The sequence below is a fragment of the Trichoderma reesei genome, assembly GCF_000167675.1.
Source record: "Trichoderma reesei QM6a unplaced genomic scaffold TRIREscaffold_25, whole genome shotgun sequence".
NCBI lineage: Eukaryota > Fungi > Ascomycota > Sordariomycetes > Hypocreales > Hypocreaceae > Trichoderma > Trichoderma reesei.
Genome location: NW_006711172.1, coordinates 259,863 through 272,452, shown reverse-complemented (window position 1 = coordinate 272,452; position 12,590 = coordinate 259,863). Strand labels below are relative to the sequence as shown.

Sequence of the window (12,590 nt, the reverse complement as noted above, 5' to 3'; positions counted from 1 at the left end):
TGGAGAGCTTGGTAGATTTACAAAGAAACATAATAGACGCATAGATTTGGCAAGGGGGGGTTATCTCACGCCTCCCGAGTTACGCTTCCTGAACGCCCAAAAAGAAACACTGACACCAAGGATCAAACCGACCTCTGTAGCCCCAGCTGTGACCACAGCTTCTCCGCAAACACGTTCCCAGCCTCCCACATCTTGGCCCCGTGGGAGAGAATCGCCGCAAAAGGCGACAGCCACACGTCCACGTTGCACTTGCACAGATGCACCCCGTGCAGCCAGACGTTGCCGCCCGTCAAGATCCAATGGTCCACCTCGGGGCTCTGTCCCGCCCCCAGCGGCACGAACCCGAAGTCGAGCTCGCCCGGGAGCGGCATGGTGCTCATGCACGTGCACGCGGACGTTGAATTCTGAATCCACGTCCAGAGGATGGCGGCGCCGGCAGCGATAGTCATGTGCGCTATGGGGTCGATGACTTCGGCTTTGAGGTCCGATGGGGAGGAAGTGGTCGAGCCGTAGACGCGGTAGGCGAAGAGCGCGTGGGAGATGGCGACGCGGGCGTCTGGCGAGGAGGCCCATTCTTGGACCTGGGCGTTGTTGACGGCTGCTGTCAATGAGGAGAGGTTGGCGGTGGAGGTGCCCGCAGGGGAGAGGACGGGAAGGTTCTGCATGTAGCTGTGGACGTCGGCGTATATGTGCATGTTGAGCAGGTGGTACAACATGGTGGTGCTGAAGACGAAGGAGGAGAAGCGGTTTCGGGCGGCCACTTCCCAGCCTTGGTGGAAGGGCTCCTCCTTGGCTGAGTATGCCCTCAGGAGGAACTCAATGTGCATCTTGTGCTGCTCCGGTTCCTTCCATAGGGACGTCATGCTGTCGAGCTGCAGCTTGCAGCGCTTCAAACGAGCCGATATCAGCTCATTTTGGTCCGCAGAGATGCAGAGCACCGGATTGTGGCTGCCTCGCATCTTGTTGAGGATCCAGACGTAGTTTGTCACGCCCATCATGCGCATCTGGAGGTCCTCGATGAGGATGACTGGCGGGATTGGCTGTTGCGAGCCCAGCGCCAGATCGCATATCCGATACTGTGTGCGCTCGAGGGGTTCGGAGGGCCATCTCCGGAAGAAGACGTCCAGGCCGTGGGCGTTCCATTGGCCAAATGTGGATGTCAAGCTGAGGCTCAATTCCTCGCGCTGTAAAAGGGGGGGTTGTTTGGTGAGGAGGGAAATGTATGAATCGAGCTTGAACATGCTTGTGCAGAGTCTGAGAGGTGAGTAACTGACTAACTCTATAAACTGGCTTAGAGAAGAGTAAAGGGGTTGAATGAGTTACCTTTTCCATTTCTCTTTCATGGAGAATTTCCAAGGGGGGAAATCGCCGCTGAAATGGATCCCTATTTGATGGTCGATGGCTTCGGTGGTGAAGATCCCGAGGTGTCGGAAGACGGTGACGAGGAGGCTGAATAGAAGACGGGCCTTTTTCATGTGTTTATCACGCTGCAGATGCATTAGCCGGCGAGGTCGAATACACTTCGCTACGGGAAGTGGAACGTACTCCGCTTTCAAAGGCGAAAATGATGTTCAGAAGGGAGCTTTGCAGCGTCCGGGTTGGCCAGACGCCGGCTGGATCGTAAACATTATCCGTCTACGAGCAAATGTAAGCAAAGCACATGTATGTAAAATTCTCCCATCCATGAGCACAAGCACTAACCAACTCGTCGAGGAGGCGTTTGACCAGGATACTATGAATGTCGAAGATGAGATGATTGTTGCCCTCATTCTCGTGCCGCAGCCAGGATCCTATCAAGAGGACGGTACTCCGCAGTCTGGCGGATACAACCTCCTTCTCAAAGGTGGGAGCATGCAGCACCGGCCAGCGTTCGTGGAAGCGGCCAAAGTACGCATCGATGCATGCCGCAGACCACTTCTTCACTTCAGGGGATGGCTGCCGCTGGGGTCGTGATGATGATGTTGATGATGATGGTCTCGAGACGGCTTCGAGAACGAGTTGCAGGCCCTCGTGGGAGGCAGAGGACGGATCTAATTGCTGAAGCAGTTCCTGGCTCACGGATGCACTATTCAGATCATCAGGCACCGGTACGGCTTGGTTCATATCGGGCTGTGAAACTCCGGAAGAGAGCGAAGTCCCCGTGGAGGACCGTGGACCCTCTGGTGAGCGCGATCCATGGCTCGAGCGCAGGGAAGATGCTGCTGGTCCTTGCCGGATATCGGATGCGAGACTAGGTCTGGGCCCTCTGGTGAAGGCGCAGTTGATGCCTCTCTTTTTGCAGAGGCTGCATCGAGCACCACCGTCGCAACGGATTTTGCTTGCGTGACAGGCATCACAGGCGCGGATTCGTTTCGAGTCTGAAGGGGCAGGGCCATCGTGAAGTGTCAGATGGCGACGGAGGAGATCACTGTGACGACGGAGATTTCGAGCATTTAGCGTGTGTCTTTTTGAGTGTCCCATGAGGAGCTTGTGGTTACTTCTTCTGACTTTTTCTTCTTCTTCTTCTTCTTCTTCATTTCCTCGCTTTTCCATTTTGTCTACTCATATGGATGGGGAAAGGGGGGGAAAGAGTCTCAGGGATAGGGAAGGGTTATAGGAAAAAGGATCCTCATTCCACTTACCTGCGGCTAAAGGATCGAGAGCACACATGGCACGTGAAGGATGGGCTGCCATGGACTGCCTGATGCCGCCGGAGATGCTCCTTTCTGAGAAAGCCTCTCCCGCAATGGCACAGATGGCGCTCGCCCGAGGGGGGCCCCATCTTCTACCTGAGTCCGGCTCGATAGAGAGAAGTAGAGAGATCTGATTCTCCCACTTCCCGTCCGAGGGTGGACTCGTTTGGATTCCGCGTTACCTAAGAGCGAGAGAGAAATTGGCCAGGGATTTGTGCAGATGGTGATGCGGTTCGGGAGATGCGGTGATGATTGGAGAGAAGCCGTAATAGGCAAAAGCGGGTATCTTTGCGTGTTGTGTGTGTGTGTGTGTGTGATATGTTGGCGATGTGCCGATGCGGTCGTTGGTGTACTTCTCCCACCGGCGCCGAGATCAATGATTTAAACCCGGAAAGCGGAATTGACCGTGGGATGCCCAAGGTATCTCGGGTTGAGAAATAGATTGACGGGATACGATGGGTGGCTTGATATGGCTTGGGGAGCAATGCAACCTACAGCCACAAGTCTACTGTTGGCGATGCAGACGTGCAGTTGGCTGATGCGAGATGCACTACAATCGGGATCGTGGTGGTGGTGGTGAGGCGGGATCGGAGCCGCGGTGGGATGCGGACGATGGGATTGGAGGCGACTGACTGGTTCGGTCCAAGCCGGTGATACACATGCCAACGGAGTTAAGAGACGAGGGCTATACAACTGGAGAACCGAACAAGAGCACAGACTTAGATGTCGATCAGGACACGAAAGGTCTCGAATTGCGAGTAATACGAAGTACAAACAACAAGGAAATGAAGAGAAAGGGAGAAAAGACAGAGAGAGAGAGAGAGACACCGGACTGCCAAGTGGGATGCCGGCCCAGGATCCTCGGGAGGCAGATGGGGGATGATAAATCTGCCACCCCGGCACTCGCTGACGGCTTACACACTGTTTCAGCGACTTTCCACGCAGTAGTATGTATGTATCAAAGAGAGAACGGAAGCCTCGGCCATCCCACTTGGGGATCTGGCTGCAAAGCTGTCTTCGGTGAGGGCTGGCATTCTCGGCGTCTCCCACTCCCGATCGAGGCTAGTCAGGGCCAGTTCTCTCAGCTTGCTACTTTTCCTAGTACTACATCATGTCTATCTGATACTATTGTCAGCTTCCAGGTTGGCTAAGCAGCTCAACCGACGGACACTATAGAGAGGCTTGAGGTTGGTTCAGGTGCTCGAATAGATCCTCTACAAACAACAGATGGACGCTCTCGGGAAGGGATCCGAAGCGTCCACATTCGAACGACTAGGGGGCAGGGTTACGACGGAAGACGGTGGAGATGGCAGATGAGGTGGGTTGATACGAGTGGGAGGAAGACAATGGAACTGGAGCTGCATATGGATATGGATGCTCCATTGAAAGCGCATAACTGTGGTGTAATAAGAGGCCTCGATCAGATAATCGAGGTAGAGTGGCGAGATCATTGGGAGGATCTTGATCAGGCGATTGTGTCGATTGCGTTGGTTATTGCATAATGGCGGGGAACGTCAAGCAGATCGGAGCATCGATGCAGCGCAATGCAAGGCTGCTTGGAAATCAGTGTGGGAGAGATCATGGCTATTTTGTCGTGAGGTTGGCAGACGAATGTGTAATATAATATGATTCGAGAATGGGGGCAGATGAAGATATAAAGACGGCTGCCATGCCTTGATCCAGCTGCTTCGAGTCCAGTCAACAACATACCCTCAAGCATCTGTACCAACCATCCACAGCATACACTTACACAGCATCTACTTGAACAGCTTCAGCACGCCTCTATCTTTCAACTGCAACAAACAATGGCCACCGTCTTGAAAAACGTTGCCCTCGTCGGCGCCAGCGGCAACGTCGGCAAGGTCGTCCTCCCCGCCCTCCTCGCCGCCAACAAATTCACCGTCACCGTCCTCCGCCGCGCCTCCTCCTCCCCATCCACGTTCCCGGACGGCGTCCGCGTCGTCGACGTCGACTTCAGCTCCGTCGAGTCCCTGACGGCCGCCCTTGCCGGCCAAGACGCCGTCGTGTCCACCGTCGGCAGCGCCGCCCTCAAGGACGAGCAAAAGAGGCTCATTGACGCCGCCGTCGCCGCCGGCGTCAAGCGCTTCCTGCCCTCCGAGTTCGGCTGCGACCTGACCAAGGAGCTTCCCGCCAAGCTGCCCGTCTTCGCAGCCAAGGTCGAGATCACGCGGTACCTCGAGGACAAGGCCAAGACGACGCCTCTCACGTACACGCTCGTCTACAGCGGGCCCTTCTTCGACTGGGGACTACAGTACAACTTCATCTTCAAGAGTGCTGGATCTAAGCCCGTGCTGTACGACGGCGGCAACACCGTCTTCAGCAGCTCGACGCTCGACGCCGTTGCCCAGGCCGTCGTCGGCGTCCTTCTCAAGCCGGAGGAGACCAAGAACCGGGCGGTGCGGTTCCAGAGCGTGGCCATTTCGCAGAGGCAGCTGCTGGACATTGCCAAGGAGGTTGCGCCCGAGAGGGACTGGCAGCCGGAGGTCGTCAAGCTGGATGATCTCACCAAGGCGGCTGATGAGAGGCTGGCAAAGGGGCTCTTTGACCAGGAGACGTTTACGCCGTATATCCTGCGTGCTATCAATGACGAGCGGTACGAACCCAAGTTTGAGAAGCTGGACAATGAGTTGTTGGGCATCAAGCAGTTGACCCAGGAGGAGGTCAAGGCAATTGTCAAGAAGACACTCAGCGACTAGATGACCGCGGGTGGTTCTCTTTCAATGTATTGAAGCGTAACGCGATAGCTTAAGATTTGAGTACAATTTATTTGATTCATTCTGGGTGTAAGTCATTGGTGACGTGCCTATCTCCTACGAAGCCCTAGTCACTGCCCTACATGAGCACATATAACACGATGGGCCAGAGACAGATATTCCGCCCAATGAAAGAGGTGACTGCAATCGCCCGCGAAATCATGGACAGCATAGAAGCATGATCATCAATGCATTGAATGACAGGCGTCAAGCAACTAGACGTCCCAGACATTGATAACTGACCTCTCCAACCTCCATCTCAGCTTTAGCATATCCAAGCAACGCTCAAGCCTCAAGCGTGGACACAGTTCATCACACCCATAGTCCTCCCAACATCAGACACCTCAGACATGGAAGACTCCTTGTACGGCTTCAGGTTCAAATCCCAGACTTCGCTTCTCGTCTCCGGCCCACACGAGGTCGACGAGGTCCTAATAGAGTCCATGCAATGGCAAGATTGTCTGCAGCATGAGGTATGGCTTTGCAAGCACATCACCAACAGCCAACTGTCCCGCTAATAGCTCAAGGCACGCAATCTGCAGCCGCATCACCACTATTGCGACGAAGCTACCCAGACGCCAAACTGGGAGCATCACGATCAGCGTATCGATTATCCGTCTACTCTGGCACCTCAAACAACAGACGAAGCATTCGGACGTCAAAGCGAACACACAGCTTGGAACAGCGGAGATGTGGTAGATTTCCAAGTCGGCGATGACTTGGACAAATGGAGACGCCAGTCCATATGGTATGAGGCCGGACTTCAAGGTGATTGTCAGAGCTCTCCCGCACTACAGCCCATGGTAATGAAACAAGAAGGCTCTGATGAGGGCATGCAAATGTTCCCAGAGACCGCACTCTTTGACGCAGAAGATGCCTCTTATTACGAAATCAAGAACTCGATTGCGTGTCAGAATGTTCAAGGCGAGTGTGGCTCTGACGTCTCATCGATCACAATGGAGGACGCGTGCGAAGCTGATGAGGACACGGCATGGGAGATGGCTATCGATGCTGAGGATGAGGACCTGTCTGACACCGGAGACGGAGGTGTCATCGAATTTGGAGACGAATTTCTCTCTGAAAAGCCTGCTGTGGATGAATTCATTGAAGGAATTCCTCAGCGACTGTACTGGGCAATCACCGAAGCCCAACACCTGTGGGAATAGATTGATTTGACCGGTGACGAGGAAGTCGGACTTTGACTCGGGACAGGGTTGACGGGGGAGGAAAGGAGATAGTTTGTCAATCAGATGTGTCATTATCAGAGCTGTGAATGATTCAAGGACATGCTTGCTCGCTGCTCCCCCTTCCGCAACCTACCACAATCTCAATCACAGCTAACCAAATCCTCAAAGAGCGTAGAGACCCCAGACACACAAGACATTAAGCATCAACATCATCTCATCATTCCCTACCCTATTCATCATCCGACCCATCGACGCTCTTCACAGCCGCCTGCTCTGGCGGAAACTTCATCTTCCTCGTCCCCTCCGCCCCCCATCCGCCCAGCCCCTGGGCCGCGCCCGCGCCCGCGAAGCCCGACGCCGGGCCGACGCTGATCTTGCCCGCGGCCTGGTTCTTGCCCACGCCGGGCTGCGTCTCGGCCCAGGCGTTGAGCTGGTCGCGCGTCTTGCCGGTGTACTTGAGGATGTCTTCGTCCGTGGGGCCCGGGCCGCGCTTCTTGTCTTCGTAGCGGCGGTAGAGGCTCTTTTTCTTGTCTGTGTTGTTGTCGTTGTTGTCGTTGTTGCTGTTGTTGTTGTTATCTGTGTTGGCGGACGAGTCTGGGGAGGAGTTTGAGTTGCCCATTGCTGTTGCTGTCTACTCTTGTGATGTAAGTATTGGGTAGTTGGTGCGAGTTGTATGACGATTATAGTCGTTGATGCTAAACCGGCATCGTTGGGTAAGGTATGTATAATGACGACCAAAAGCACCCGCGAAAAAAAGGGTAGATCCATGGCCGACTTATGTAGGTGTCTGCATGTCCCACAGCCTCACGCTAGATGCTGTCAACCATCCAGCTCAGCCCCAGATCGTCCCTCCAATCCTCTTTATTATAGCATGTTCCGGAATTTGCTTCCCAAAGCAGTTGGATCAGCTGCCATCCAACACGGTTTCGCCTCGCCCAGCTCCTTCAAGGCTGATCATGTAAATGCGGGGTCAAGGGCCAGACGGGCCGAAGAACAAGGCAAAAGGTGCCTGTGACACCAAGTCGTTCAGCCTCACGTATTATTATCGAGAAGGATCCGCCAAGGGTTGGCGCGTCTTCTCGAGGACTATTCGTTGACGCGAGCATCAGATAGTACTGCCATTGGCCAGCATGAGGCGGAACATTGAACTGCTCAACGCGTCAGCACCTCGGATCACGAGTCGCCTCATGCTTGTTCAGCTTCAGCCTCATCTCCGGGCCCGGATCCAGGTGCCGGCCCAGGCACCGGAGCAGCTGGTGGTGAAGGAGCCAATGAAGCGGCTGGCGAAGGAGTCGGCGACGCAGCCGAAGCCGCCGAGGCAGAAGCAGCAACAGCAACAGCAGCCAATGCAGATGCAGACGGCGACACGGGCACAGACTCTGAAGCCGCCGACGCAGAAGCAGATGCAGGCGGCGATGCAGAAGCAGACACAGCCGCAGCCTGAGCCTCAGCAGCCTCACCCGCCGCCGCCGCCGTCGTCGTCGTCGTCTTCTTCCTCTTCTTCGTCGTCACGCTCTGCACGCCCGACCTCCGCCTCCCTGCCCCGGCCGTCCGCTTATGCCCCAGCTTGCGCAGCGCATGCCGGATGCAGTACTCGCCCACGTCCCAGCCCAGCGCCTGCGGGATCTTGGCAAAGGGCATGCGCTCGTTGGCCGGGGACGCGGCCATGAAGGCCTTGAGCTCCTCGACCTGGGCCTCGCTCAGCTTGCTCGGCCGGCCGGGGCGCGTGATGGGCGTCTCGGCGTGCGAGAGGGCGTACTGCACCTGGCCCAGCGACAGGCCCAGCTCGCGGCTGATGGCCGACTGCGTGTAGCCCAGGCGGCGCATGAGCTGGCAGTCGCGTCGCTGGTCGCGCGTTGTGTCGGGGCGTCTGGATGCCTCTGCCTCTGCCTCTGACATGCTGGTGATGATGATGATGATGATGAGCTTGAGAAGAGAGTGTGACAGATGTCAATGTACATCAACGGTAACAGCGCGAGACTGTGATGCAGTGTCAATGTCCGTTGTCAATTTCAAGAGGACAAGTAATAGCAGAGGTAAGTGGTTGATTATAACCCTGCCGGTTTGTGTGTGGGGAAACCATTTACTTATACCGTGGCAATACTAAGCCTCCTCCTCCTCCTCCTCCTCTAATAAGTCCCTGTAAGTGGAATTCCGATGGCTTATCACATCAACCAATTCCGCTCGTCTCAACCACTCGATTAGGCGTACTACCTATCGCTCTAACCCACTGAGTTTCATCCGCAACGCAATACCCATGTCTTGCCCATTACGGCATAACGTAAGGTAGAGTCAGGGGGGGAATTACGAAGGAAGACGGCGAATGTTTCCATCGGTTACGCAGTCAAAGAGTTCCACAACAAGCAAGCAAAGCCTCACTCTTAGCAAACTCATTTTTTTCCCAACAATATACAGAATCAATGCAATCACGGAAGCCTTTTCACTTGGCTAACCGCCAAATCACGAGAGTGTTGAAAATAGTCCGGTTCTGCTGATTTTTTGGACAAAGTCTTTTTTCATCATTCCTTTTCTATGCTTGTTTCTATCCTTCTCTTCTACTCTCAGCCTTCTCTTGCTGATCCCGCCCTTCTCGTCTAAGCATGAGGAGCCAGGCCCAGCGTGTTGTTGCCAATGTTGAACGCCACAAACTGCGACTTGAAGAAGATGTCGCCATAGACACCCAGGCCGCCCTGCGTCGTTGCCTGAAGACCACCAAAGCAAGCTGTCGAAAAATGTCAGTCCTGTGAAGTCGTCTCTCAGTAAAAAGATGATACGGTAGCAACTTACTGTTTCCCTGAACCGGCGCAAAGTTGAGGTCCGAACCGCTGATGCGGGCCACATACTTTCCGCCAACATCCAGGTCCAAGTCGGGCAGCTGGGCATCGCACGGCACGGTAAAGCCACCGGCCTGGGCATCGTTCTGGGCGCCCTGGACCTTTGCGTAGTAGCCCTGGACGATGATGGGGTCGGCCAGCAGCAGGGTGGTGCCGGTGTCGGCAATGGCCTGGCCGCCGGCCGTGGCCTGCTGGGTCGCGCCGCCGTCGACGGCAAAGGACTCGCTGCTGAACTGCCAGAAGCCCTGCGAGTTGTCGACGTCGACCCAGGTCAGGTCGCCCTGGAAGGCGGAGGCGTCGACGGCGCCAAAGGTGTACGTGCCGGGCTGGCCCTTCTTGAGGTCGGCGGTGAAGACGGGCTCGGCGAGGGAGCTCTGGACGTTGTCGAGGAACGTCTTTTGCTGCTGCGGCTGGACCGTGTTGAGCTTGGAAAAGGCGAGGCCCATGAGCCCGTCGTTCTGCTGGTCGTCGACAAACTGCTGCGTGACGGCGGTGGCAATCTCGACGGCCTGGGCGTCGAAGACGGCGCCGCCAACGTCGACAACGTCCGTGCCGACGACGCCCTCGGCGCCTGAGCCGTCGCCGTACTGGACGAGGAACTGCGCGCCCTGGATCTGCTTGAAGGTCTTGCTCTTGGTGGGATCGTACAGGGTGTGGCCGGCCGTCAGCGAGGGATCCATGGCCGTGTTGAAGACCCAGAGGTCAGAGGAGCCGGTGTCGAAGTCGAGGTTGAGCGTCTGGCCGCCGATCTTGACGGGGGACAGGAACTCGACGTCGTTGCCCTCGGGCGTGTTTGTGACGCTTCCGACCTGGCCAGAGGCGGGCTGGGCTGCCGGGGCAGGCTGAGTCTGGTTTCCTCCAGCCTGGCCTTGGCCTTGTCCTTGACCATTTCCGTTGCCGTTGCCGTTGCCATTTCCATTGCCGTGGTGATGTCTTCCGCTGCCACCGTTAGGATTGGCATTGGCATCATCGTTTGATCCATTGCCTCCGTTTCCCCCGAGCAGGCCAAGCTCACCCAGGAGATCCAACAGCGATCGTCTGCTCTTCTTCTTGGCAGCAGCCTCCTGCGCAGCCACAGCCGCCGCAGCCCGGCGGGCCTTGACGGCCGCCTCCCGCACCGCCAGCGCGTCCTTGAGGTCCTGGGGCATGGTCCAGCCGAACTTGCGGTACGCCTTGGCCATGGCCTTGAGGCCGTCATTGCCGGTGAAGTTGGGGTTGGCCCTCCGCTCGACCTTGAAGGAGCCGCGCTTCTGGTGGATGGGGATGGCCGAGGCCGAGACCAGGGCGATGAGGCCCAGGAAGAGGGCCGTGATGAGGAGTCGTGAGTGCATCGTGAGTGGCCTTTTTTTTTTTTTTTTTTGACTTGAGAGTAGGATATACAATCAATGGGTTTCGTGGCAATAAGGTAAGAAAATGGAGAGACTTGATTTGACGTGTTTATACAAGAAAAGGGGGGATAAAAGAAACCACACCAGGTGGTTGTTGAAGAGAACTGAAGAAGAAGGGAAGAATGGGGAAGAAAGAAACGAAGAAAAAAGACTTTGTTGTTTTGGTCCCTCACAGAGGTCTGGCCAAGAAAAAAGAAGAAAGAAGAGATAGAAAAGAACAGAGGAGTTGACATATATATATATATATATCTACATGTTTACTTGGCGATACTTGGCGATGGGCGATCGGAACCAGGGGATGCACCACAGCAGGAGGAGACGCGGACAGTCTCAGCATCTACCAGCATCCTCTCTCCCCTGTCCACCACTAACAAGCCTCGATCTGCCCATTCTTGCCAGCTTACGCCCCGTAGCCTCTCGTCGCCTCATTTCCTCGCATGAACAAAGCCATACATACAAATGGCCGTATCGCCGTGTAAGTCGTCCCTTGTCGTCGTCAACGGCCACAGTGGAGAAAGAAGCCCTGAGAGAGCCAAGCTTCAGACAAAGGACGCCTCACAATGGGTGGGGCCGCGAGGGCCTTGGGCTGGCAACTGGCTGGCCTTGGAGAATCCTGGTTCCATTAGCCTGGGACGGAGTCATGGGCCCGGTTGCTGTCTGTGCCGTGGATCCGGACGAGGTGGTTGATTGAGGCTGGAGATGGGTTGTGTGGTGAGTGTGGCTACGAGCATGGCCTGTTGACGATGCAGTTCAACCGCGAGATGACGAGGCAGTATGTGATTGTCGTCGATGATGATGATGATGATGATGATGATGATGATGATGATGATGATGCTACTGCTGCTACTGAAGTCTGCGTGTAAGCCCAGTATAAGCACACAGTAGCAGAGTTGCGAATACTATCGGAAAAGCAGCCGGCTCATCATACCAATTTCCGGCTGTTCATGCTCAAATTTCGGGCCAATCTGGCATACAGTGTAAACCAGAGCAGCAAGCATAACCACATTTGAACTCCTCGCATCTCATAACCCTACATCCAGCAACTAATACGAGAACCAAACTTCAATCTTCATACGCATTCACGAGACGCCTCATCACCCTCAGCCAAATTCCCTTCTCTCTCCAAAGGGACGTTTCAAAGCCAAGCGATGGAAAACCCCCCCAGCTACGGAATATCCCCGAAATGCCTCCCCAGCCAACCAACCCGCTTCCACGGAGCCCAACGTTCCTATTAAATGCTGTCCCGGATTGTTTCAGAGAGGCTGAAACAGCGCCTAAAATCTGCGAATCCCGGCGCTTCGCGGTTCGACAAAAACCTTGTCCTTCTGAAACGGGCAACGTAGCGCCCACTTGGGATATTACACACGAGGACATGGTAATAAACCACCATCACCAAGAGCCTCTCTCGCCTCACCTTTGTGTAGTACTCCCGGCACGACTCCGTAGAATTGCCTAGTAATGTGATCATCTTGTCTTAGCTAGTAAACGGTTCTATCGAAATAGGCAGCTTAGGAGACATGGTCGTTTTGAGTTGGATACAACCTTCTTAGAAGGGGCCCTGAAGCCGGTGATCATTGTCATGCATCGTGGGTTACAAGGTATTGAGTTGTCCAGTCTGTCACTTCGGAAGAGGGAGACAAGTAAGCTTGTTCATGCAGCGGCTCGATTGATTGCTGCTTAATTATATTGTTTCTTTCATTTCGGACGAATTGATGATGCCGAGGGGACAAAGAAA

The 12,590-nt window shown here is 55.2% G+C and overlaps 5 protein-coding genes across 5 annotated transcripts; 1 reads left to right on the top strand and 4 right to left on the bottom strand.

The window, feature by feature from the left end:
- Positions 1 to 19: 19 nt before the first annotated feature.
- On the bottom strand, positions 20 to 2,103 carry TRIREDRAFT_123710 (uncharacterized protein; the record flags this gene model as incomplete). Its single annotated transcript, XM_006968676.1, has 4 exons — positions 20 to 1,254; positions 1,324 to 1,466; positions 1,546 to 1,635; positions 1,702 to 2,103. The coding sequence occupies 4 exons, from the start codon at positions 2,101 to 2,103 to the stop codon at positions 123 to 125; spliced, it is 1,767 nt and encodes a 588-aa protein (XP_006968738.1). The 3' UTR covers positions 20 to 122.
- Positions 2,104 to 4,410: 2,307 nt separating this feature from the next.
- TRIREDRAFT_81525 (uncharacterized protein) lies at positions 4,411 to 5,389 on the top strand (the record flags this gene model as incomplete). Its single annotated transcript, XM_006968733.1, has 1 exon — positions 4,411 to 5,389. Exon 1 carries the CDS (start codon positions 4,478 to 4,480, stop codon positions 5,387 to 5,389), a length of 912 nt encoding a protein of 303 aa, XP_006968795.1. The 5' UTR covers positions 4,411 to 4,477.
- A 1,503-nt stretch (positions 5,390 to 6,892) lies between these two features.
- On the bottom strand, positions 6,893 to 7,174 carry TRIREDRAFT_43129 (uncharacterized protein; the record flags this gene model as incomplete). The annotated part of the gene is made up of 1 exon (XM_006968632.1): positions 6,893 to 7,174. A coding segment is annotated over one exon (282 nt), but the record flags the coding sequence as incomplete, so codon positions are not given.
- A 1,016-nt stretch (positions 7,175 to 8,190) lies between these two features.
- TRIREDRAFT_68640 (uncharacterized protein) lies at positions 8,191 to 8,532 on the bottom strand (the record flags this gene model as incomplete). The annotated part of the gene is made up of 1 exon (XM_006968675.1): positions 8,191 to 8,532. A coding segment is annotated over one exon (342 nt), but the record flags the coding sequence as incomplete, so codon positions are not given.
- Positions 8,533 to 9,227: 695 nt separating this feature from the next.
- On the bottom strand, positions 9,228 to 10,798 carry TRIREDRAFT_68662 (uncharacterized protein; the record flags this gene model as incomplete). Its single annotated transcript, XM_006968674.1, has 3 exons — positions 9,228 to 9,355; positions 9,421 to 10,330; positions 10,544 to 10,798. The coding sequence occupies 3 exons, from the start codon at positions 10,796 to 10,798 to the stop codon at positions 9,228 to 9,230; spliced, it is 1,293 nt and encodes a 430-aa protein (XP_006968736.1).
- Between the last annotated feature and the right edge of the window lie 1,792 nt (positions 10,799 to 12,590).